This window comes from Asparagus officinalis, chromosome 1 (assembly GCF_001876935.1).
Source record: "Asparagus officinalis chromosome 1, Aspof.V1, whole genome shotgun sequence".
Lineage (NCBI taxonomy): Eukaryota > Viridiplantae > Streptophyta > Magnoliopsida > Asparagales > Asparagaceae > Asparagus > Asparagus officinalis.
In genome coordinates this window covers 17,474,977-17,501,716 of record NC_033794.1, presented here as the reverse complement: position 1 = coordinate 17,501,716, position 26,740 = coordinate 17,474,977, and the positions used below count along the sequence as shown (strand labels likewise).

Below are 26,740 nucleotides of genomic sequence, written 5' to 3'. Positions count from 1 at the left end.
GACGTAGGCAATTTGCCGAACCACGTAAAATTTGTGTTCTTACCGTGATTTGTAATAGCTTGTAGGTTCCCTCGACGCGCAGTCCTAGAGCTGACGAGAGGACCCTCGACGCGCAGTCCTAGAGCTGACGAGAGGACCCTCGACGCGCAGTCCTAGAGCTGACGAGAGGACCCTCGACGCGCAGTCCTAGAGCTGACGAGAGGACCCTCGACGCGCAGTCCTAGAGCTGACGAGAGGAAGAGCTGATATCTCACTTTGATGAGATATCTGGCTTTCGGTTCTTGTTTCCTTTGAGAAACGAGAATTCCGTTGTGATCTAATCTCTTGTTGTGCACCTTGCGCACCGGAGGTGCTGCCGAAATTTTCGCTGCGCACAACAAGTGGTATCAGAGCTCCGGGTTGGACTTGGGAGTTTGTTTGAAGGATTCGCTGAAGGATTCCTATTTGAAGGGTTAGATCGACAGCATGGGTGAAACAAACACATCAGGATCGTCTCTTACGAACACAATACATAGTTTGAGCATCAATAACATGAAGATTGATGTTCCGAAATTCGACGGCAATATTAATTTCGGATTGTGGAGATGTCAGGTGATGGACGCCTTGGACACTCAGAATTTGGAGGAGACTCTTGAGTTACAAGAGAAACCTGCCGATATGGAAGCTAAGGGTTGGAAGAAGATGAATAGTAGGGCGTGTGGAGTTATTCGGTCATGCTTGACGCCGGATCTTATTTATGACGTGATGAACGAGACGTCGGCGAAGAAGATGTGGGAAACACTCAATGAAAAGTATCTTACTAAGAGCATTGAGAATCGGCTTCACTTGAAGAAAAGGTTTTACCAGTTCAAGATGAAGAGGGGAGTTTCCATTAGGGAGCATGTTAACAACTTCACGAAGCTACTTTCAGACATGGCCAATGTGGATATCATGGTTGAGGATGAAGACAAGGCGATGCTACTTTTGTGTTCATTGCCCGAGGATGATTATGGTACTTTTGTCCTAACTATGATTAATAGAAGAACTACTGTTAGTTACAATGAGGTGACCTCAGCGTTGGTGAATTATGAGTTGAGGAAAAGTGTTGATGAGCCCTCCGAGAAGGCATCGAGAGATGCATTAGTAGTTCAAGGTCGTGGTTCAAACCGAAGTAGGAGGTCGCGGTCTAGAGGTGCACATCGTGGGATTCGTAGGAATCAGTGTGCCTTTTGTAAAGAGGATGGACATTGGAAAGCTGAATGCCCAAAGTTAGATCGAGCCGAGAAGAATAAGGGGAAAGCTGTACAAGCTCCAGAGGTGAATGTTGTCAAGACTAATGGCAACAATTCAGATTCGGATTCTTCAGGCTATTCGTTGTCTGCACTACCGTCAGTTTGTGTTGCCAACTCTACAGAGTGGATGTTGGATTCGGGTGCTTCATACCACGTTTGCCCTAGGAGGGATTGGTTCTCCAGCTTTCAGAAGTTGGAAAGAGAGGATGTTGTGCTCATGGGTAATGGACATGCATGCTCTATTGGTGATATTGGTACCGTTCGTATTCGGATGTATGACGAAGTGATTCAGAAGTTGGAAGAAGTGAGGTTCGTTCCACAGTTGTCGAAGAACATCATTTCACTAGGAGCTTTGGTGGCATCTGGCTATAAAGTGACCTTGATGGATGCACGTTTGAAGGTTACATTGGGGTCCATGATTGTTATGAAGGGCGTTAGAAGGAGCAATTTGTATTATTTGCTCGGAAGCACGGCGGTTGATAGGGGGATGACGACTTCATCAGATTCGGCTAGACTGTGGCGTTGTTTGATGCTGGGTTATTTGATTGGTAATGCCGTGTATTGGTTATTGAGGAGTGCTTTGACCTGCAGTTTGAAGTCCTGTGAACCTATTGGTATGAGAAAGAAGACCGATGTGGAGTTTGGCACTTCTATCCATCACTCGAGGGGTCTTCTGAGGGGTGTTCATTCAGGCATTTGGGGGCCTTCCAAGGAAGCATCATTGGGAGGTAATAGGTATGTAGTTTCCGCAGTTGGGGATTGTTCTAGGCATTGGTGGGTTGCAACCAAGTCCCGTTGGTGTGAAGTCCTAGAAGCCCGCAACAAATTGAGGAAGTATATTGGCAGAAATGTGAATGTACTTCAGTCTGATGTTAGAGGGAGGTACAAGAGGGACCTATATCTGCATTTGTGCCGAGCTCACGGCAATAGGAGACACTTCATTGGTGTGGAAACTTTGAGGCGACGTGATGAGATGTCAAATTTGGGGAGTTGTTCCTTTCTGGAGGAGGATATGCATTTGATGTCGAGCATTGACATTGGTGTGCAGGTTACGACATGTTTGGGCCATCTTATGTATAGGTTACCGACTACTGCATGTAGAGATTTTGGATCTGGTGGAGCTGCTTCAGATTTTGGGTTGCGTCGGATGTTTGGCTACCTAGCACTTGTTCACATCGTGGATGTGAGATTTGATCCGATAGCACATTTGGGACTCAGAGGCGTGTTTGATTATCAGGTATTGGCTTCTGATTTTGTTCTGAGCAGGTATGTCACGTTTAACTCTCGGCAGGTGGAGAGTGGTGATCAGATCTTTGGGACATCATAGCGGGTGGAGAGTGATGCTACTCCACGCTGGGTAGAGACTCCAGATCATATTGCATCATTTGGGATTCCAGCTGATGTGACACAGATTGGGGATCATTTGGATTTAGATACAGATGATGAGTTGGATTCGATTGCAACTGATGGACTTGATTTGGATACGGCCATTGGTTCACCTCAGATGGAGGTGTTTGATTTGTCTCAATTCGGGGCTATTGAAAGTGCTATCAGTTGCAGATCGTTTGGTGATATTGAAGAAGAGTTACAGACTTTTCTATTTGATTGAGGGCCTTTGGAGGCCATTTGGATGAACTATGTTCGGCTTGATTCCTTGGACAAGAGGATATGTAGGTAGTCTTTACGATGCAGCCGGTTTGGATTTTGGTGGGGGTGAGACCGATTTGGTGAGCGACATCGACATGTGGGGTGAGTGTTTGTACTCCCATTTGGGTCTCAGCAAGTGAGGCATTTGGTGTGGTCGGTGTAGGCTCAGTTTGATTGGTGACTAGACACTATTTGTTTTGGGTGAGTGTTCGCACTCCCGTTTGGGTCTCGACGTGTTGTGGATGAAGTCTGTTGTCATGAGTCCATTGCCATGACGTACTGGACACAACAAGTGGGACATTTGGTTGCTTTGGTGTAGGCTCAGTTTTGAAAAAACTTCACCGAGGTGGAGAATTGTAAACGAGTGGGACGTGGGGGCCACGAAGTGAAACCCACAGACAGACCCACGTGATTGCGGTTTCTCTCTAGTTGCGGAACAACAAAGCCCACCCGAGATAGCTTTATAAAAAAGCCTTTGCCTAGGGTCTCGACGTGTTTGTTTTTGCGGCTGCAGGAGGCGGTGCAAGCGATCAAAGAAAAAAAAAGCGACGTGTGCAGAGGTTCTTTTTCGTTGGCTTTGGGCGGCGCGTAAGCAGCGAAGGAGGGTTGTGCAGTCGGCTGTTCTCTTTTCTTTGGTGGCGCTGGCAGAGGGCTTTTGTTAGGGTTTTGTGCATCCCCTTTTGAGAGAGATAATTGTGTGAGGGATTTGAGAGTTTGTGTGAGGGTTTAGGTTGTGAGATTGTAAACCCCAGTTGTATCTCTCCCTCTAATAGTAAATCTCTCCCTCCTTGCCCCGTGGACGTAGGCTATTTGCCGAACCATGTAAAAGTTGTGTTTTTATCGTGATTTGTAATAGCTTGTAGGTTCCCTCGACGCGCAGTCCTAAAGCTGACGAGAGGAAGAGCTGATATCTCACTTTGATGAGATATCTGGCTTTCGGTTCTTGTTTCCTTTGAGAAACGAGAATTCCGTTGTGATCTAATCTCTTGTTGTGCACCTTGCGCACCGGAGGTGCTGCCGAAATTTTCACTGCGCACAACACAATGAACTATATATTTAGGGGTTAAAGTTGCCTTTACACCCGAGGGGTTGGCCATCCATTTACTATCCTTAAAACTTCACTACTAGGATTTTGACCCTCTGGGGGTGGATGCAGATACCTTAGATGGGGTGCAACTGCACCCCCAAAAATTAACAAATTGGGTAGAAGTCTTTCTAATATCTATGATCTGCCTCTTCATAAATTTTATAAATTGCATTCCGATCTATTAAAGCTACTAAATAAATTAATAGCAAATTAAATCAGCCCATTTAAAGTATACTGAGTGCATTCCCATCAGCCACTATTATTCTATAATAATATATTTTTATTTTTATTTGTAGAGAAATAGATACTTGTTGTCGCTTCCCCAAGAAAAATTTTCTGGATCTGCCAGATGCGCAAACGAAGTTATATTTCTATTATTTGCACCCATCATGAGGATGCCATGTGATGTAGCATGTTGAATAGAGACCTATTCTTTGATAGGCGTTGAACATTACCCCCACTCATTACCTATCAAGAGTCCTTGCCGTTGTACCAAAACTCTGAAGTTGTAGTGAGGGCTGAGGGTTGTAAATTTATGTTCTAACACGTCCCCAGTCCCCACAGGTTGAGCACCTTTTTTGAGCTGAAACCTAGATTCATGTAGCAATATCAATCTTTTTTCAAGTCCGCTTTAAATTTGTGGTCGCTAGGAATTGAACCTGGGTTGCTTTGTTACGAGTCAAAGGTCTTGCCACTACACTGAAGTTGTGGTGAGTACATTACCAGTGAGCAGGCCTCGGTGTTCCAAAGAAGCATAGGGTTTTACTGCTAAGCACGAACCACTTTCCATTCAAGATTTAAAAGGTCATATCAATGCATAGGAGATTTTGTTGAATGTATAACCATGAGAAGATTTGGGATTATATTTTCAGTCACAGAAAACTTGCATATAAGGAAGAACATGAAACATTTAACGTAGAAAAGCTTGGATTTTATGTACTTAGTTTATGTTACAAATAGAGCTCTCATCATTTGTAAAGTCAAGGGCCTATTTATGTTTTTTTGAGAACTTTTCTCTAGATTCATCTTACATGTAGCTGAGGCAGCATTTGGTCGCATGGGAACTGAAAAGTCATGCTACTGAAGTGAGACACTTGTAGAAGGAGTTTAGTTCATGGAGAGTTTTCTATGACTTATAAAATTTAGGGAGATATTTTGAAATTACCTTTTATAAAAATAGGAAGCTCTCAACTTGGATAGAAAGAAAAACATATTATAATGAATTGTAAGAATCTTACCAAAACAGGGAACAGCGGGGATGAAATCTTGTTATGAGCAGATTTGTACTTGTGAGTGTCCAACATGAGAAATGCGAACAAAGCACAGAACAGGCTGACACAGAACTTCCCAAGAAAGAGAATAATATCTCCAATGACATTTACTTTCCCTATACGCAAAATGTTGTTCATTATGAGACCTGTTGCAACTGCAGAAGCCTTGCAGAATCCCTTTCCAGTGATTGCAATCTGGATGATAATGACAGAAAAATAGTGGTCAGTAACAATACCAGGAAAAGCATTCTGAAGAATGCAATGAAAAGTTCAGTGTCTACATGAGTCTCTAAGGGCTGTTTAGCAGTGTAGTCAGCATCACCAACATGAAGGCGAGTTTTTTTTCTTCTTCTTTTATTCAATGGTTGATTAATTTTAGAAAATTGATTATGTTTGCATCAGAAAAAACAGAGTTACCAGTCCACGATATATCTTTCTGAGTCATTGTAGAATAAGCAAATATCATTCCCAGCTCTACTATTTACTGAAATTTTCTGCGCAAAGTGAATGTTGTTTGTAGAGCCTGATTCATATAAAGAAGACATGGGGAAAAGACGAATAAAAGATTATTAACGTTGAATAACATATGAGCATCCATCTTTTGATGGACAAAGGGGCCAACCTTAATAAACCACAACAACAGATTCCCAACAAGCGTGAGCTAATACTTGCTCAATTTTGTAAAAGGTACATGATGTTATAAATGCGAAAAAAGCTTTATGGATATATAAGCCAAAAATCTTAAAAGTAACCTTTATGATGAAACATTCCTTCACTAAAAGAAAAGATAACTAAAAAGATAATATTACATTATTCAATTAATGACCACCAAGAAACGTACCATGATATATGCATTCCGATTCACTGATCTAAGTGTCCCATCAATGCATCCAAGGCAGCAACGAGAAGCTGAATTATCAGATAGTTTCAATCTACGACGGAGTGATTCAAGAATAAAGCGAACTGTTTCAATAGGGAACACAACCAGAGAACCCAGGGCCACAGACCCGAGGCTATAGCGCAAGAGACGCCTCATAGAAGCAAATACTGGCAAAAAAGGAATCTCCTCCTGCATTGTAAAATATCCTTTGAATCTACTAAACATATGATAAAGTTTCTTTTCTTTTCCCTTTTTTTTGGTGGGGTGGGGTGGGGGGACTTGAGAAGGAAAAAAATTAAGATGGTCACAGTGTAAGAATCTGTGTCAGTTCTACAGTGCTGCTCAGAAGATCAACATTTGGATGGGAAAATGCTTAATGATGGTAATCTAAAATTTTAATTTTTTCGTGTTTCCTATATATACTTGAATGACAAAGCTTATGCATAAGAATCAAATGTCTGTGACCTCCAGTACCTCACAATTGGAAAATCAGTTCTTTGAAGACGAAAACACTTTTCCAAACCTTGTAACTTTACAAGTCTAACAATGCAACTTATTCATATACAAAATAAAGTACATGGAAGACCACAAATTTCTTGATACCTAGAAGAGAAAGTACCCAGTAAATCAGGTAACACACCATTTAAATCTTGTTACAACTTACATATTAAGTTGAACCAAGAATATTCACTGGTGTGCTTAACCTTAGGTGATTCAGTATCAGGGTGTCTATATATGAATATGTATGCGTCTAATCTAATTGTAGCTTCTTGGCACAAAAAATACTCACCGATATTTCTCCCCGAGCCCAATAATAGGAAGCAACTGATCCAGCAATCACAGTTGAAGAGCATGCAATGAAGAACTGTGTTGCCCAAAAACACCCAAACAAGTGGAAAAGAATGGAAACTGCAATATGAGGAGTGTAATGGATACTGTAGCCACAGCAACTATCACAATTGACCCTGTCGGATTTCAGATCATACGAACAACAATTTCCACTGCATTCATTTCTGAGGATCTGGCCAGAGCTGAAAAGATGTAATGCAGCAGAAAGCCAGAACATATAGAAGAACGCAAGGACAGTATATGGTAGAATGGGAAAAATTATAAGTGCTTGAACTTCTCCAATGACCTTTGCAGCTACCTACATAAATAATAAACGCTAGAGAGATTTGTAGGACTTTATGCATTGGTGCATGACTATGAATTTTGGCAAGATCAAACTGAAAAGTGGTAGGTTACACACTGATTAATCTCAAAAAAAATCTTATGCACACGACTCAGTTAAGAGAATAAAACCCTTGTATAAATAGTGAGTTATACAGAACTACTTACGGCAATTAACTCACCTTTAAAACAGATGTTGCCATAAGGATTCGCCGAACAATGGCTATTGATGAGAGAATAGCAATAATCATCACAATTGTCATAAGCACAGCCACAGCACGAAGGTGACTTAATTCCTAGACAGTCAAGAAGTAAGAAATGAGGAAGAGAGATTTCTAACGAAGTACTTAGAAAGTAGGAACCTACCCTGCCACTGGTGCTGAAGTATGGATCGCTTTCACCAATAACAACTGATACAGCATCATGCCCGATCCACCCAGCTAAAAGCATAAATAGAATTAGGAATTTACTCGACCAATAAATTCAGACTGGGAACTTAAGTTAAAGGAATTTTATGCTAACTTTGAAGCATTTAACATTTAACAATTTGATAAGTAAAGAAATAAAATTAGACTCTCATATGTGAAAGGGTTTTCTAACAATGGATGTACAGCATCCTAAAGGTCCATTGAGAATTTAAATTTCACGAGCATGTTAAGAAAATACAACTAGATGATCATCGCTGCTGACTTGCTTATTGGTTGACAACTAATTATCTCATGCTCTAAAAGCATTTAAGCTAAAGAGTTTAGGTGGTCTACCTTCAGATGGTTCTTATTTGACCTTTTAACTTCAAACAGTTGTTTCCAGGTCAATACACAAGCCCTTTATTCTGATTCCAGTCAATACTAATCTGATAGTATTTTAAATAGTGCGAAAGGCAACTATAAATTGATATTGTTGTCATTCTATATTTTACCAGAGTAATATATTCAACTTCACATTTGAAATAAATTTCAAGTATTCTCATTTCAGTTCATTCCTGCCCAGATTACATTCTTTTAATATGTCGAATGACTCATCATATCAACTCTTATCACATAAGTCAAGAGGCTAATCACATAGGATGCCCTTGTGCTCAGGACTTGCTCCAGGTCAGTCTCTTTATTTATATAGATTGAATCCCTTTCTTTTTTCTATCAATTTGATGGCTAATGCCATAAAACCAGATTAGGCCTATAGGCTAATAAACTTAAGAGGTATCCATATAATAAGAAAGTACACCACTATTACCTCAATGCATTAACAGTAATATAAGGCTTTGGGAAGATATGCGTGGCAAATTTTTACAAATTAAAAAAAAAAAAAGAACGTTGCAGCATATAAATCTAACCTTTGGCATAGTAGAACATTGTAACTGCTACTATAAGAAAATCAAAGATAATCACAGTTATCCAGGTCATCGCAGCAACAAAGTATCGAATCATCAGAAGCCACATCACAGATAAAAAGAGTGGCACTATTCCTCCGCAAACGATCAACACTGGCCAAGCCTTCCCAATATCTGCTACATATCTCTGTAGATCATTAAAAAAAACCATGTTTAGATGTTATCGATATTATAAGGTCTGTTGCTGTATATAAATATACAGTTGTGATTTGCAGGTGAATAAATGTCATATTAATTAAGTTTAAAGCCAATGTTTCGTTAGCTTCATCCCGACTCTCCAACTACATTTATATTAAAAAATTACAAGAGAGCCATGGAACATATTCTGCTTCTCCCCTCAGATCCATGTGATGTAGCAAGGATCCACGGATCTCATAACTCGATTAATTTCTAATACGAATTTAGCAAGTAATGCCAGGTAGAGTAAATGAAATACACGATACTATAATAATTTTTTAAAAATAAAAAAAGATCAACCTTCAAAACAGCAGAATGAGCATTGATGGCCTTGTGAATAATTTTATCTATCAGTATGTTCTCCTGAATACTGACACCACCCATCTGTTGCCAGTGTCTCATAGATGAGTTGGATGCACGCGCTATAAATTGGCAGCTCCAGAAGACTGAAAATAGAATATCGAAAGATGTTAGTCTTTTTTTTATTGTGCATAGAGAAAATTAGGTTTTCATTTCATATAACACACAAAGATAGAAACATAAAATTCCAAAAGGTAAGAAAATCATGCAAGGAACTTGAGCATCGGTTTCTAGTTACCGCTTATTGAGTTATGCATTTCATATTATATCATCCATACCAATGAGTTACTAAACTTTATGCAATTGTAATATTCTTAGGCTTTTCATGAAGTTATAGAAAGGATACTTACCATTTTCACTAGGAAATATAACTGGATAACATGGCCCTTGAAGCTGAAGAGAGCTATTCCTCATCTCCGGAGTAAGAACTTCATAATAATCATAGTTCCTATCAATCCAGTCATCAAGGGACACGTGGATATCTCCTTCAGGATAATCACAAACCCAGTTTAAACCATCTTCAGAAGGAGTTGGGCATTCCATCAAGCAAATGCTTCTAGCATCAGTTAGCTTAAACTCGCTACTCTTATCAGCACTTTGGTAGACTTGGTTCGGATTCACCCAATACTTGACCTCCAATTCGTGTAGATTTGGATCACCATGTCGGTCACCACACACATTCCCTTTGTAGTCTAGCCCATATGTCAGCCTAACGAGACAATTACCTTAGGTCAGTCAACCAAATGCTGAAATGAGCACTGCATAAGCTAGTACTCAAGATTGTACACACAAACATAAATTCTTAACTAAATTGACATAATGATGCTAGAACAAAGAGGAACCTTTCTACAACTTGGATATTTTCATTACGAGTGCAAACAAAAAATGAACATGAAATCATGTTGACAGGGCAAAATGGTATTCAAATGCATGATGTTAGATTAAGTCTATTGGGTATTGGGTTAATGGGCTGTGACCCGTTAACCATACCCCTATTTGTATGACTATATATATATCTCTCTAGTATCTGAATAAATAAATGAAGTTAGGGTTTTTGCTCTCTCAATTATCTCTTTCTACATGGTATAATTTCAAAATTGGAGGTCCAGCTTTCTCCAAGCAAGGGGGGTTTATTGGTTGAGGATTGTTGATTTGGACTCGGACTTTTAGTACCCCCCCGCCGCTACAGTACCACGCCGTTTGTTTTGTTCCTTCTTTTTCTATGGCCTTGAATAGGTGATTCGATGCCACACATGACCCGATCCGGTCATCTACTACTGTCTATTTTTTTTGATCTGTTCTTAGTCTATGTTTAAAGAACAGATCTCTACTACTGCCCTGATTATTTGACTACTATCTACCTACTACTATTGTGCAACAATGTCGAAAACAGATCTCTCCTCCTCTTCTACATCTCCCTCTGCTGCTGCTGGTCAGACTTCTGCGCCCAAGGTAGTCTTGGGGACTACAATAAAATTGAATGGTACAAACTATCTACTCTGGGCTCAGGCTTTCCGCATCTTCATTGGCGCTCAGAGCAAACTTCCACATCTTCTGGCCTCTCCTCCACCCACCACAAATCCCACCTACAGTTCCTGGCTCTCGTCTGATTATTGTGTTATGACATGGCTCCTCAACAGCACGGAACCACAGATTAGTAGCAGTGTTATGTTCTTAACCACTGCGAAGGAGATGTGGGACAGCCTGAAGATTATGTACGGAAATGAGAAGAATGCTTCCCGTGTATTTGAGATTTATGAGCGACTGTTTACGCTCAAACAGGGAGATAGATCAGTTCCGGAGTTCTTTGGTGAGTTAAAGGGACTGATAGACGAACTGGAGATGCATCAGCCTACAGTAGCTGATGCAGCGACACTGTTGGGATATCGCCGTGACTTGGCAGTGTCCAAGTTTCTTTCTGGATTGCACCCTAACTTGCAGTCCCAGGTGAGAGGACAGATATTGGGTGGAGATACATCCCCTCACTGACTGCTACATTCTCTAGAGTCATGCAGGTCTCTACTGGTGTTTCTTCTGATACTTCTGCATCGTCTCCACCTTCAGTGGATCAGTCTGCCATGTTCTCTAGTAGAGGCAGAGGCCGCGGTCGTGGTCGTGGTCGTGATTCTGTGGGAGGACGTGGCTCTTTTAGTGGGAGACAGGGTGATTCTGATAGGGGTTCACGTCAGTGTGGTCATTGTGGGAGGACCAATCATATTTCTGAGAAATGCTGGGAGAAGTTTGGTCGTCCTCAATGGGCCCAAGTAGCCGATGCCGAGTCGACTCGCTCACCTATTTCTATTATTATTTATAGTAATCCAGCTACTACTGTTCCTACTGTTCAGATTTCTCAGACAGATTATGAGAGGTTAAGCCAGCTAGAGATCTCTCAGAACAGTCATTCGGCTACTCATGCATCCTATTCAGGTATGGATGCTTACATAGCTTCTCCTCATGAACCATGGGTACTAGATTCTGGAGCCTCATCCCATATGACAGGTATAAAGGATCGTTTTGTCTCTTTACATCTTTCTGATAAGCTTCCCTCTATTCGCATCGCTGATGGTACACTTTCTCCAGTTCTTGGTGCTGGAGTAGTTCATGCTACTTCCTCTTTGAAACTCACTGATGTGTTATATGCTCCTAAATTCCCTGTTAGCTTATTATCCATTAGCAAGTTTACAAAGCACAATAACTGTAAAGTCACCTTCTTTCCTTCTTATTGTGTCTTTCAGGACCTAGCAACTGGGATGACGATTGGTTCGGGGCATGAGAGATGAGGTATGTACTATTTGGACAACAGTGTGCCGGGTGCTGGTCTTGTTGCAGCACAGCCTGATTCTACCTTACTGTGGCACTGGCGTCTGGGTCATCCTTCACTATAGAAACTTAGAATTTTATGCTAACTTTGAAGCATTTAACATTTAACAATTTGATAAGTAAAGAAATAAAATTAGACTCTCATATGTGAAAGGGTTTTCTAACAATGGATGTACAGCATCCTAAAGGTCCATTGAGAATTTAAATTTCACGAGCATGTTAAGAAAATACAACTAGATGATCATCGCTGCTGACTTGCTTATTGGTTGACAACTAATTATCTCATGCTCTAAAAGCATTTAAGCTAAAGAGTTTAGGTGGTCTACCTTCAGATGGTTCTTATTTGACCTTTTAACTTCAAACAGTTGTTTCCAGGTCAATACACAAGCCCTTTATTCTGATTCCAGTCAATACTAATCTGATAGTATTTTAAATAGTGCGAAAGGCAACTATAAATTGATATTGTTGTCATTCTATATTTTACCAGAGTAATATATTCAACTTCACATTTGAAATAAATTTCAAGTATTCTCATTTCAGTTCATTCCTGCCCAGATTACATTCTTTTAATATGTCGAATGACTCATCATATCAACTCTTATCACATAAGTCAAGAGGCTAATCACATAGGATGCCCTTGTGCTCAGGACTTGCTCCAGGTCAGTCTCTTTATTTATATAGATTGAATCCCTTTCTTTTTTCTATCAATTTGATGGCTAATGCCATAAAACCAGATTAGGCCTATAGGCTAATAAACTTAAGAGGTATCCATATAATAAGAAAGTACACCACTATTACCTCAATGCATTAACAGTAATATAAGGCTTTGGGAAGATATGCGTGGCAAATTTTTACAAATTAAAAAAAAAAAAAGAACGTTGCAGCATATAAATCTAACCTTTGGCATAGTAGAACATTGTAACTGCTACTATAAGAAAATCAAAGATAATCACAGTTATCCAGGTCATCGCAGCAACAAAGTATCGAATCATCAGAAGCCACATCACAGATAAAAAGAGTGGCACTATTCCTCCGCAAACGATCAACACTGGCCAAGCCTTCCCAATATCTGCTACATATCTCTGTAGATCATTAAAAAAAACCATGTTTAGATGTTATCGATATTATAAGGTCTGTTGCTGTATATAAATATACAGTTGTGATTTGCAGGTGAATAAATGTCATATTAATTAAGTTTAAAGCCAATGTTTCGTTAGCTTCATCCCGACTCTCCAACTACATTTATATTAAAAAATTACAAGAGAGCCATGGAACATATTCTGCTTCTCCCCTCAGATCCATGTGATGTAGCAAGGATCCACGGATCTCATAACTCGATTAATTTCTAATACGAATTTAGCAAGTAATGCCAGGTAGAGTAAATGAAATACACGATACTATAATAATTTTTTAAAAATAAAAAAAGATCAACCTTCAAAACAGCAGAATGAGCATTGATGGCCTTGTGAATAATTTTATCTATCAGTATGTTCTCCTGAATACTGACACCACCCATCTGTTGCCAGTGTCTCATAGATGAGTTGGATGCACGCGCTATAAATTGGCAGCTCCAGAAGACTGAAAATAGAATATCGAAAGATGTTAGTCTTTTTTTTATTGTGCATAGAGAAAATTAGGTTTTCATTTCATATAACACACAAAGATAGAAACATAAAATTCCAAAAGGTAAGAAAATCATGCAAGGAACTTGAGCATCGGTTTCTAGTTACCGCTTATTGAGTTATGCATTTCATATTATATCATCCATACCAATGAGTTACTAAACTTTATGCAATTGTAATATTCTTAGGCTTTTCATGAAGTTATAGAAAGGATACTTACCATTTTCACTAGGAAATATAACTGGATAACATGGCCCTTGAAGCTGAAGAGAGCTATTCCTCATCTCCGGAGTAAGAACTTCATAATAATCATAGTTCCTATCAATCCAGTCATCAAGGGACACGTGGATATCTCCTTCAGGATAATCACAAACCCAGTTTAAACCATCTTCAGAAGGAGTTGGGCATTCCATCAAGCAAATGCTTCTAGCATCAGTTAGCTTAAACTCGCTACTCTTATCAGCACTTTGGTAGACTTGGTTCGGATTCACCCAATACTTGACCTCCAATTCGTGTAGATTTGGATCACCATGTCGGTCACCACACACATTCCCTTTGTAGTCTAGCCCATATGTCAGCCTAACGAGACAATTACCTTAGGTCAGTCAACCAAATGCTGAAATGAGCACTGCATAAGCTAGTACTCAAGATTGTACACACAAACATAAATTCTTAACTAAATTGACATAATGATGCTAGAACAAAGAGGAACCTTTCTACAACTTGGATATTTTCATTACGAGTGCAAACAAAAAATGAACATGAAATCATGTTGACAGGGCAAAATGGTATTCAAATGCATGATGTTAGATTAAGTCTATTGGGTATTGGGTTAATGGGCTGTGACCCGTTAACCATACCCCTATTTGTAGGCTGTGACCCGTTAACCATACCCCTATTTGTATGACTATATATATATCTCTCTAGTATCTGAATAAATAAATGAAGTTAGGGTTTTTGCTCTCTCAATTATCTCTTTCTACACATGAAAATCAACATCAGAGTCCCATACAATTGAATGAAGCGATGACAGTTTGTACAATTTTAATGCGCATGTTGTTGCAAAACTTAATAAAATTTGCTGCTTTAAAGATTTGAATCATCCAAATTACTAACTTTAGACATATAAATTTCCTATTAATAACGCCAATGTAACATTATAAAACTAAAATGCCTTCACAGAAAGGCTCACAGCCAGTCCCACAACAAAAACAAAACTTTAAACGCAATTTTGAGAAAGACCCATTTACTGAAGCAAATCGAAAACCAGTTCAAAGATTTCATCCTTATTTCCCCCTAAAAATATCTCATTTGGGTACCATTCAAACTCCAAAAAAAACCCACAATAAATGAAAAAATCCAAAAAAAATGATTGCAAGAGATTTACCTAAGTGGGTTCCCTTGATTGAACCCAAAGCTCGAATTGACAATCATAGCCACCCAAAATGTGATGAATATAACAAGAAACACCAAATCTCTACACTTTCGATTGTGCCTGATGATCCCATTCCCCATTTGCTCATCCCCATCGCTGCCTGGGTACTTCCCAATGATCGCCCCGAGTGGGCCCCCCATTCTCTGTCTATGAAGAATCTAGAGAGAGAAAAAGCGTTTTAGTGAGAGAAAGTAGTGGGTTTTGGAGAAGAGGCAGAAGCTATAGAGAGTGACCAGAGAGTGTGAATCCGTCGAAGTAAAGCAGTGAGGGTCTGGTGTGCCGACGGAACAGTTTAAATCTTAGTAAGACAAAATTGAATTATTGTAAGATTGGAGAATAGTTCTGACGTGATAGGTTAAGATTGGTTTGGTATGTTGTACTCGCGCAGGATTAAAGACAAGGGATTTTATTAATTTTAAAATAAATAAGTTTTATTGGATCGCTTTCGAATCTTTGTCTCCGAGTCTATTGACTTTGTTCAGTTGATCTTTTATAACATTATTCTGATTTTTAATTGTATGCTGCTAATCACAATTTAAAATCCTAAAGTTTTATAGACTTTTTATAGTTTAAAATTTGATACCCTAAAATTTCAACACTTTAAACTGTACATTTTGTTATGGCAATGTTCAAAAACTTGTTTTAGATGTCAATACTGTTTAGGGGTGTTTTTTGCTACAATTTAATGCTCAATTTTAAACTATTTATGTATGAAAATGTGAAGGAACGATAAATGTTTTTAATTTCGATATGTTTACGGTTAAATAACTGAAGAAGAACGAAATAAGTTCGAGAATTAAAACCAAAATATTTATATTGTGATAATACCATATGTAACGCATTTTAAACAATATTTTGCACATTGAATCAAACCATATAATGGTAGGTATTGAAGTTAAAAGTGCATTCGAAAAAGAAAGTTAAAAGTGACTTTGGATTAGTAAATTTAAACTTCAATAGAGTTAAATTTTATGAAAGTGTAGGGTATTGAGATGCAATTTGTTGGTGCCTGTGGCTAAATCTGGAATAAAACAGATAAATCTATTAGAGAGCTGAAGTGCTAAAATTTAAAACTTTTCAAGTTTAGTTGTTATGCATTTATGAAACGTTATGCTTAAATCAATATTTGGCCTACTCCGGCGCAAGGATCCCAATGCCAAACTGCTTTCAGGAACAGCAGTACAATACAATATGCACCGACCAAGTACTGTCAAAATCTTCTCGATTTATAAGACCTTTCGGTCAAGGCAAATATCTCCTCGATCTGTTAAACCTTTCAGTTCAGGCAAAGATCTCCTTGATCTGTTAAAACCTTTCGGTTTAAAAACCTTTCAATTCAGCAAAGTGCAAAGTACGCCTTACAAAGCGTCACTTGACGTCTCAGCCCGATTAGCCCCGATCCCCGGCCCATTGACCCACGGCCTACGAGCTCACCGGCCCACGGCCCACGACCCATGACCCACTAGAACTTATGATAGATTAATTGAATAAAAGTAATTCTCGGCTTGTCGGTGGCAAGCCTCGAACACAGGACCTTTTGAAATATCAAAACTTTAACTTTCCGCTATGTTACTAAGGATTTCTAAAAAATACCAGTAATTAATAAATACATAGTTTGAAAACTTATTTTTGGAAAGCGGTTTTGACCAAAATATTCAACAATCCCCCACAAGTTTTTAAACTAGTGTTGTGTAACGGTGTCGTTGTTTCAATCGTTATGCATAAGGTAGATGTCGTAAGGACTTGAATCCCCCTTAGACCAACTGAATAAAAGATAGATGCATGGTGTCGCAGAGACTTGAACCAGCACATGTTTAAAATCCAGCATCACACAAGATAAAATTCATTTGTGGTAGTTTTTACTTTGAACCACACTTATCTTTGCCTTTGCCTTGCACATTTATGGCCATGTGCATGTCCTGGTTTCTGCTAGGGCTCTAGGTTTCTTTCCACAAGACACCATAGGAGACGGCTAAATCTCCACCCAGGCATACGTGAGTTCTTTATGCATGTTTCCTATCAAACATCTCACATCTGAGATGCTTTGAACTCATTAAGGCTTAAGAGCCATCCTCTCTCATGATAGGATTCTAGGTGAGTCCTTTAGGCGTGTTTCCTATCTAACACCGCTCATCCGAAATGTTTTAGACTCATTAAGGTTTAACAGTCATCCCATTTATATGATAGAATCATCGGTGAGTCTTTTAGACATGTTACCTAACCAACAGCCCGCATCCGAAATACTTTTGACTTATTAAAGCTTAACAGTCATCCTCTATACCATGATAGGATTTTACTTACAAATCTTACTTGACTTTTGAACCAACCATCTTATCATTAGTAACGTAAGCTTTGAACTAATAACTTGATGTAAATGGTAAGTATTTGTAAGACTCACCAAACTTTGTAAATCTTACTTAACTTTTGAAGTAATTATCTTATCATTAGTAGCATAAGCTTTGAACTAATAAATTGATGTACATAGTAAGTATTTGTAAGACTCACAAAATTTTGAAACCCATTCTAACAGACATCCTTTCGACTATGTTATTTTTCAGACCCTTAGTCAAAGGATCAGTCATATTTTCTGAAGACCGGACGTCAATCACAGAGATGACTTCTTTGCAAATGAGTTCTCTCAAATAGCTATGCTTCAGATGAATGGTCCCTTTCTTTCTATTAAACATCGAGTTCGCTGCCACAGCACTCACCACCTGATTATCATAATAGATAGTAATTGCGCCTTGCAATTCTGTCAATGGAAGGTCTCGGAGAAAATAACTGAGTCACTCAGTTTCATCTCTTACAGCACAGAGTGTGAAGAACTCAGATTCCATCGATGACTGTGCAATCATAGTCTGCTTCTTAGACTGGTGATGAAGCCATCTCCAAAAAAATTTCGTCTCCTAACACGCTTAGAAGGTAGTTCGGTAACTCCTTCATCATTGACACTTCCGGTTTCTCGTAAAACTGGCTCCTCTGATGCTTCTGACGTACCAGTATTCTCTGCATCCCGAGCTTCAATAATCTATGGTGCATCTGACGTATTAGCATTCTCTGGTATATCTTTGAGCAATAAGCATTTGTCCTTGATAAACTTATCCTCAAAGAATTTTGCATCCCAAGCTTCAATGATGGAGTTGGTTCTAAGGTCCAGGAATATGTAAGCATCGCTATCTTCAGTAAAACCAAGAAACATACGCATGTTTGCCTTTAGTCCGAACTTAGGCCTTCTAATATCTGGAACTCGAACATATGAGATCCAAAGGATCTGGATATCCCAACCATAATTGATGAGGAGTACTGTCAGTTTTGAAATAGGATACTCTATTCAGAATCTAGTTTGCCATCAACATAGCCTCTTCCCAATAGCAGGTAGGTAAACCAGATGTGATTAGCATCGAATTTAGCATCTCGGTCAATATGCGGTTCTTCCTTTCTGCAAACCCATTAAATTGCGGAGAATGCGGAGCAGTAGTTTCAGCAATGATTCCATGCTCCTTGAAGTATGCTTCTGACTCCTTAGATCGGTACTCTTCTCCTCTGTCACTCCTGAGTCTTTTTCACCTGAAGTCCAATGTGCTTCTCCACATGAGTCTGAAACTCGATAAACTTGCTGAATGCTTCATCTTTAGATTTTAGCAGGTAGACGTGGCAGAAGCGAGAATGGTCATCAATGAAGGTGATTAAGTACTTCATGCCGCCTCGAGTGATGAAGCTCTTGAAGTCACAAGTATCTGAGTGAATCAGATCCAATAGATTGGTGCTCCTTGTGACACTTAGAAAGGGCTTCCTTGTCAGTTTCGCTTACGCGCAGACTTCACACTTCTTAGGTTTGTTACCCCCATATTTTGGAAGTAATTCTAACTTTTCTATGCTAGACAGTTTTCTATAATTTATATGTCCTGGTCTATTATGCCATAACATAGAGGAGTAAGCAGAAAAGAATATCTCATTTATAACTGAATTGAGTACAATAGTACTGATCTTATACATGTCATTAGTACTATATGCATTTCTAAGATACATTTTCTTAAAAGATAGCACAACATTTCCTCCTTAGAAATCCAGCCTCATACCTGCGTTACATAGCAGGCTTCCAGAGACTAAATTTTTGGCTATTGAGGGAACATGTTTTACATCTTTCAATGTGAGATTATTCCCTGAAGAGAGAGTCAGCACCACAGTCTCAATTCTAAGAACATGCAATTGTAGGATCGAAAAATATATGATTGAATTCCTTATTTTAAGAATGTATTTGATCACTTAGTACGAATCCCTTATAATTACTCTCTCTCTCTCTCTCTCTCTCTCTCTCTCTCTCTCTCTCTCTCTCTCTCGATTATAGAGGAAGAGAAGGTTGATCCGACTTATCTTTTGTTTAAAAGTGGATTCTTGGTGGCGAAAGAATGCTTCACTCGATGCTTGAGTTGAGATCGTCTCCCGTTGATGATCGGAACAAGAACACAAAAGCTTCTAAAAGTGGCTTAGATCATGAGAACAAAGACACTGATATTTCTTCACGCGATAGCCATAAATATTCTAAAAAGTCCTTTCTTCATAGCTGCTCATAGCTAGTGTTCGTAGCACGTAACTGACATGCTAGAATTGTGGGTAGAGAGCGTAACTGCCTCCTCCAATTCAACCCATGTTGGTTAATGGGGCGTAACGTGCTCTTGAAGCTTAGCCCACATGGCTGGTTAAGTCTTCAGATCCGTTATAGTTGGATCTTCTACAGACGACGAGCCTCGCTGCATGGCGAGGTTCGTCAGATTGGACGAGCCACAATACGCAGCGAGGTTCATCATATAAGGCAAGCTTTGTAGTATAGTGAGCTTCTTCTGACGAACTTTGTCTTCATTGACTACGTCTGACGAGCTTCGTCTTTACTAATGAACTCTGTCTTTGATAACTGGGTTCAACTGCATAGCAATCCTCATGAACTTCCTTTTGATGAGCTTCATCTTCACTGACGAGCTTTAAGACTGATGATGAGTTTTGTCTTCACTGACGAGCTTTACCTCTAATGATGAACTTTGAACCTCGTATCCAATGACGAGCTTCGTCTTTTGATGTCAAGTCTCACTGTGTGGCGAGCCTCGTCTTTGATGTGGAGCCTCTCTATGTGATGCGCCTCTGATATAGAGCCTCGCCGCGTAGCAAGCCTCGTCTTTGATGAAGACGAGGTTCGTCCCTATGACGACCTCCATCATATCTTAAAGTTCAGTATTTTAATGCCTACAAAACCCCTTTCAAAGTTTTCAGACTTGAATTGAGTTGGATGGAGTCTGAAACACTTTGAATCCACATATGTTGAATTTGCCTGGTTCGTCTGGACGAACTTAGCTTCATCATTCGTAATTCAATGCTTCTGCAAACTTCACCACAAAGCTCGGCAATTGGCTGACCCTCATCTTTCCATGTGAATATTGTCAAGCCCACACCTATATGACACCTTACAACCTTATCAGCAGTAATTGTTACGCACATTTTCTAGGCCAGATAGGTGGCTGCTAGCTGGTGCCTCGAGATCTCCTCCATGGATCTCACCCGCAGATCTTGTTGGGAGAGGGACTCACCCAATGATCTCAATAGAAGATCTCGGCCCTTGATTCAATTTTTCCCGCCTCTATATATATGGCGTCATCATATGAAGAGTCTTTTCTTCTCCTGATCACCTGAGTTATCAAAACCCTTCATCTCCCAAATTTTAAACTTTTCTTCTTTAAAAGCTTCCAATCCGAGATTAATGGCTCCTAAAATCGTTGTAGGCAAAGGCAAGGGCAAGAAAGTCGTTGGTCCTTCAAATAATCTTGCGGCTTTAACCACTTTCTCAAGTAATAGATATGAACACAAGATTTGCATTTCAATACAGATGAACCCTGTCTATTTTAGACTTGGGTTTCTTGAGAGAGATGAACAACCTCTCTCTTTCTGAGACGAAATTCATCTGAAAGATGACGTCTTTTGATTTGATGAAGTTCATCGTCTTGACATGTTTTGTCTTTTTCTGACGAACCTCATCTGTCGATTGAATTTCATATGTCCAACTGCGTTAGCTATTCTGATGAGGTTCATCCTCAAGGTTTGTCAAATGAGCTTTCGTTTAACTAACGAACTTTGTCTTCACTGACGACGTTCGTTGAATCTACAAAAATTTTCTTCACTGACAAGGTTCATCCAACAGATGAAGTTAGTTTAACTAATGAGGCTCAAAGTTCATTGTTGGACGAGGTTCGTCTATTTAACGAAGTTCGTTGTTGGACGAGGCTCGTCTATTTAACGAAGTTCATTGTTGGAGTGACCTTTGTATCATTGGGCAGTGACTCATCCTCTGGACTAACTTTGTTTGTCCTTTGTGCAGTTGTGGATCCCTCTGTTCTAATTCCTCAATGTGGTAATTTCAGATCAGATGGTACTCAAGCGATGGAATATGATACACATTATTCCTCCCTTGAAAATATCCCTATGTTTGGGGATCGAGAACAAGAAGAACTTCAACTTCTTTCTGAGCCTTCGATTTCCACTTTTAGGCATTTGATCATGGATGATCCTTTAGAATCAGTCAATCGTGATCATATCGTGAAGTTTGTTTTCCTGTTTGGAGACTCTTCAGAGGATTCAGACTTATTGGAAGTTGGAACCTACCGATGGCTTAGGACTGTGAACGGACGATGTATGTTCTTACCTCGGATGGAACATGACCGCTTCCTTACCGCTTTGAAAATTGTTTCGTCTCCAAGGAAGATGGATTTGGACTTAACCCCGGCACAAGATGGGGTGACCTGTGGTTATTTCTCCAGAAGTGGTGCTAAGCTAGATAGTAGTGGTCGTTATGTGATCGGATTGCACTCAGGACTATTTCAAAGAGAATTACTCATTGGTGAAACAGCTGAGGAGGCCAACACTTTTGGCCGTGCCTTCTTTAAAGCAAAGAGGCACTTTCCCTCTAAGGATTTCAGGACTCCTGTCTGGTCTCGTTGGAGTCCAACACAGTGGTGGTATCGTGTCACCGAATACATTTTGTAGGAGAATCAGGAAGACCTATAAAGATTTGGCCTTTATACGCCCATTAGGGCAACACAACTCGGGTTAAAGAATAACTCTCACCAATTCTTCGGTGTGTTGGAGCTATACAATCTCGACACTCGTATCTTCTTCATTCCAGATGGTGAATTAGGAATTCCTCTTCATGAAATGGCTAAAGTCTCGGGGTTGCCATATGGAAGATACCCTTATGAGGAATATATCCCTAGGTACAAGGAGTTAACTGATTTGGAGAAGGAACACCCTCAAGTGGTTGAAACCTTTTGGGAGATAATGTGCCACTACTATATTTGTATGAATGTGGAGGGACGGGCTGATAAAAGAGGTGAAAAGCTCCTTACCCATAACATATGGGTGCATTACCTTTTCAAAAACTTGAATCATAAGAAGGATCACATACCACCACTGGGTCCTTGTGAGGTAGGTGAATTGTCTTGACGAATACTCACCCATCCACCTTTGTCTTACGTAACATCTTCAGATGAGCATGGTTACCCTGTGGGCACAACATTTGAGAGTTACTTTTTCCAATGTGGGGAGCCAATTTCTTCCAAAACCTTACTGACGGGATATCTCATGTTATAGCTCAAGCATATTGTTGTTCCTTCTGGTAGCTTTGATGCATTGCCAAGAGAGGTGGTATTCTCGGCCGTTTGTTTGGTGTATGACCGTTCATATGCTCTCCTTCCTGCCATGATCGCTTGTATCCATTGGGGATTGCGGCAGTTGTGTTATAATTTCTGCCACGGTGCTGAGAACCCACTGGTGGAATTACCCTACGCTTATCTCATGGCGTGGTTCGTTCTGCACTGTGCTCCACTTATGAGCGCACCTTCTGCTCATATAGAAGATCAGATTACTCCTTTTATTCAGAGATTGAAAAACTCAGATTGGAATAAGCATTAAATGATGATGATAATACGTGCACTTAGTGACCATGAGAATTATAAGTTCAACCTGTGTTTTCCTTATTTTACCGGTACCAGCTATGGCCAAGCTATAGTAGACGAGTCAAATGGTCAGGGTTACACTACCTTATCACTCGGTTGCTTCATGTGGCTCATGAGCATTCATCCTGGGTATCTCATTTATCATTTCAGCCATGTGTGTATATTAGAGTCTTATATGTCTTGTCGCTTTGCTCGCTAATTTGGCTATGACCAGTTGCATATTGGCAACCCCAACACTCAATTGCAGGCTGAGGGTTGTAGTCTAATTATTAGAGCAAGAGCTTGGTTTTGGACTATCGCCGGAGGTACAAGTGCTCGTTTCTCACTCCCACAACAGAATCCTCGACCCCAAACAACACTTGCTTATTGCAAGTGGTATTACATGGTGAATGCGGCGATCCCAAACTTTAATATCAACTCTTCGGGACTACGCTTCATTCGACGTCGTTATAGATCTGGGCACACTTCTAAGAAGAGTCGCATGCCAGGGCTTAAAGAGTTCTTATATGCCGAGAAAAATACTGGGATGGAAGAATCTCGCCTTTCAAGTTGATAATCACATTTTATTACAATTTTATACCCTCATTATCTATTTTATATGAATAAATACAGCACTAATAATTGCTTTTATCTTTAATTGCAGAATAAATCCCAAAAATCCCATCTCTCAACAAAGACCCTTGAATAAATTAATCACATGTGTGCAAGGAACCGGATTTGGACTTGGACTTTTATGCGAAAAACACAAGCTGCTACAGTGGACCGGAACTTTGAAAATCACAAGTTGCTTAAAAATGAATTGCAAAGTTTGATTTTTAAGGCCGGACTTGGATCAAAAGAATTGGGCCAGACTTTCTTCACAAATCAAATGGAAATGCAATGTGGGCCGGTTGATTTTCATTGGACTAAGCTCTATGGGCCTACCTATGTGCTGCAGTTTTGTTTTGAAAATCAAATGGGAATGCATTGAATGGGCCGGTCATTGATCAATTGATGGGCTTAAATTCGAAATTCAAATCAAGACTTATGGACTTAGGAAAGAATGATAACCGGAGGTTTTTAATTGAACCATTGCTGTGGATTTTTCTCTCTTCATGGACCAAATAATAGGTTGCTGGGGACTTTGAAAATCAAATGCTTTGATATTGCTTGCTGGACCGGACTTTTTGAAGTGAACCAAGGCTGCAAATGTACAAAATCAAATAGGCCAAACTTGCTTACATGAATAAACGACTTGGGCTTGCTTGGAATTTTGAAAATCAATCTAATGAAGATTAGGCCTTGGAAAAGTCAAATGAAGATTGGAAAATCAATTCAAAGGTGGAGATTTGAAGATGAAGATGGAGAATTATTTGAAGGTTTGCATTTCTTTCCTTTTTCTCTTTTATTTCTCTTTTATTGCTTATTAGTTAGATTTATTTTCATGCTTGTAATTAGATTTTATTTTTCTTGTTAAATAGCCAAGAGGCTAGAACCCTCTTGCCTTAGATTTATTTCATGCTTCTAGAGTAGATTTATTTTCGTGCATTTAATTCTTGCAATTTTATTTTATAGTTTAGATTTTGCAATTTATTTTGTAGTTAGATTTTAATTTCTTGCACTATTCACCTTGAGGCTAGAACCCTCTTGGGTTTAGTTTTTCTTTTTGTTTATTTTTATTTTGTTTGATTCGCCTTTAGGCTAGAACCCTATAGGGAATCACCATTTTCTAAGAAGTGGGTTCAATTGTAGATTACTCATATCTATAATTGAATCCACCATCTTTAATTTCTTGCATTTTCTTTTATTCTAGAATTTTGTTCTTCATTCTTGATTTTTTTTATTCATTTTTCCTTCTCACCTTATTGTTCATACTCACTCTCATTTACACCTTGCACCTATTTACACACCACTTTCACTCTCTCAATCTCTTCACAATCACATTCACTTATCATTCCTATTTGTCACGCACACAACATAAGAACCGATTTCATATTTTCTCCTACAAAACACCTTCCTCGTGGGATCGATATCTTAAATACTATAACTTGACACGGTTGTGCACTTGCAACCTTTTTGGGTACATGTTTATGCCGCATCACAAGTCCTCATGAAACTCAAGAAGAGATGGATGTGGCTCTGGATGAGGGCACACTTCAGAGATCTCCCTACATTGACGAGTACGGGAGTCACATGCCTGCCGCTGCTGGTATGGGTGATGCTCTAAGAGAGGAAGCGGAGCCTGGCGATTTTGGGGATTTTGCTCAATTTGATGAACCTCATGAGCATCTTCAACATGATGCTTTTGAGAACATACCCCGCCCACTAGTTCCACTATAGAAGGCTCTCTTCAGCAATCCATTGCTATTGAAGAACCACTTCCTGACACGGGGATCACTGGTATGCCAACTTTAACTCATTTTAAGTTTGATTTATTCTCCTCTAACATTTCTTATGCAAGACAAACTGCAAAAGTTGAGGCTTCGAGGCAAGTAGAGGAGAATTTCAAGGTGTTGTGCCTGAAGCTCTTTTGAGGAACCAAACCAAACGCCAATCCAAGAGAGCCAAACGAACCAAATATCAATGCACAAACAAAACACCAATTTTAACGTGGTTCGGCAAGTTGCCTACGTCCACGGGGCAGGGGGGATGGGGTTTTCACTAATAGAGAAAGAGTACAAACTGAGATTACAAATCACTCGAAGGAACAAACTAATCTCATCAACAAAACTCTTAATCTCTCCAAATAAAACCCTAAACAAAAATAGCTCAAAAAATACCTCTTTTGTGCTCCAAATAGCCCTCAATCAATGCTTAATCAAAGCCTAAACCAAGCCTAGGAAACCCTAAAAACGTGTCTCTATTTATAGCAAAATACAATCCCAAACTGATTGGGATTCTAAAAACGAGTCTGCCACACCCTGCACCATGGGTGTGGCAGAGGGTGTGGTGCAGGACAGATTCTGCCACACCCTGCACCGTGGGTGTGCCAGAGGGTGTGGTGCAGGACAGATTCTACCACACCCATGGCAGACACCACACCAGGGTGTGGTGGAGTCTGTTTTGGGTTATTCTTCACGTTTTTCACAATTCCTTCGCCGTTTTCACACAAGGAACCCGGACTAATGCGCAAGTCCAAACGTCTCGCAAAGAAACAAAGGCGAGAGGCTCCTTTAATTATTGCTCCTTCAACAGAGCCGATCAAAGTCGAGACCGAGTCAGGATCTGAGGACAACATTCCTTCTATCTCGACTTCATATTAAACTGCGTCCTGCACCAAGCACAAATGACGGGGACACTCCTGTTGATCCTGGTAAGATAAATATGCATTTATTTACCTTTCTAGATCTTTAGGGCGCTGATAATGTTGCTCATTGCTTTTAGTTGTTTCCACCAAAGTTGTCGTCCCTACTAGTGTGGGTATCGAGGCAGAACTTACTCCCGGTGGATCGGATGCAGTTGAAGTTACTCCGAGCACTGGTGTGGCTGATGACACAACTTTTGCTCTTGACGTAGCCACGAAAGCTGAATTTGTTCCGAATACAATTGTTGAAATTGAAGCTGACGTGAGCACAAGTATCGCGTCCGCCATTTCTATCACCCCGACGGAAGTTCACACCCCATTAGCCACCAT

The 26,740-nt window shown here is 39.7% G+C and overlaps 1 protein-coding gene across 1 annotated transcript in view; it reads right to left on the bottom strand.

Annotated features, from left to right (window-relative positions):
- Positions 1-15,355, bottom strand: part of LOC109831243 (choline transporter-like protein 2) — a 15,989-nt gene extending 634 nt beyond the window's left edge. The window contains exons 1-10 of the mRNA XM_020398579.1: positions 15,083-15,355; positions 13,916-14,274; positions 13,506-13,651; positions 12,972-13,155; positions 7,693-7,766; positions 7,509-7,622; positions 6,947-7,303; positions 6,118-6,345; positions 5,198-5,471; positions 4,024-4,094 (exon numbers count right to left, since the gene is read on the bottom strand). Coding sequence (XP_020254168.1) covers positions 4,024-4,094; positions 5,198-5,471; positions 6,118-6,345; positions 6,947-7,303; positions 7,509-7,622; positions 7,693-7,766; positions 12,972-13,155; positions 13,506-13,651; positions 13,916-14,274; positions 15,083-15,270 — 1,995 coding nt within the window. The 5' untranslated portion in view covers positions 15,271-15,355. The remainder of the gene's footprint in view (positions 1-4,023; positions 4,095-5,197; positions 5,472-6,117; positions 6,346-6,946; positions 7,304-7,508; positions 7,623-7,692; positions 7,767-12,971; positions 13,156-13,505; positions 13,652-13,915; positions 14,275-15,082) is intronic.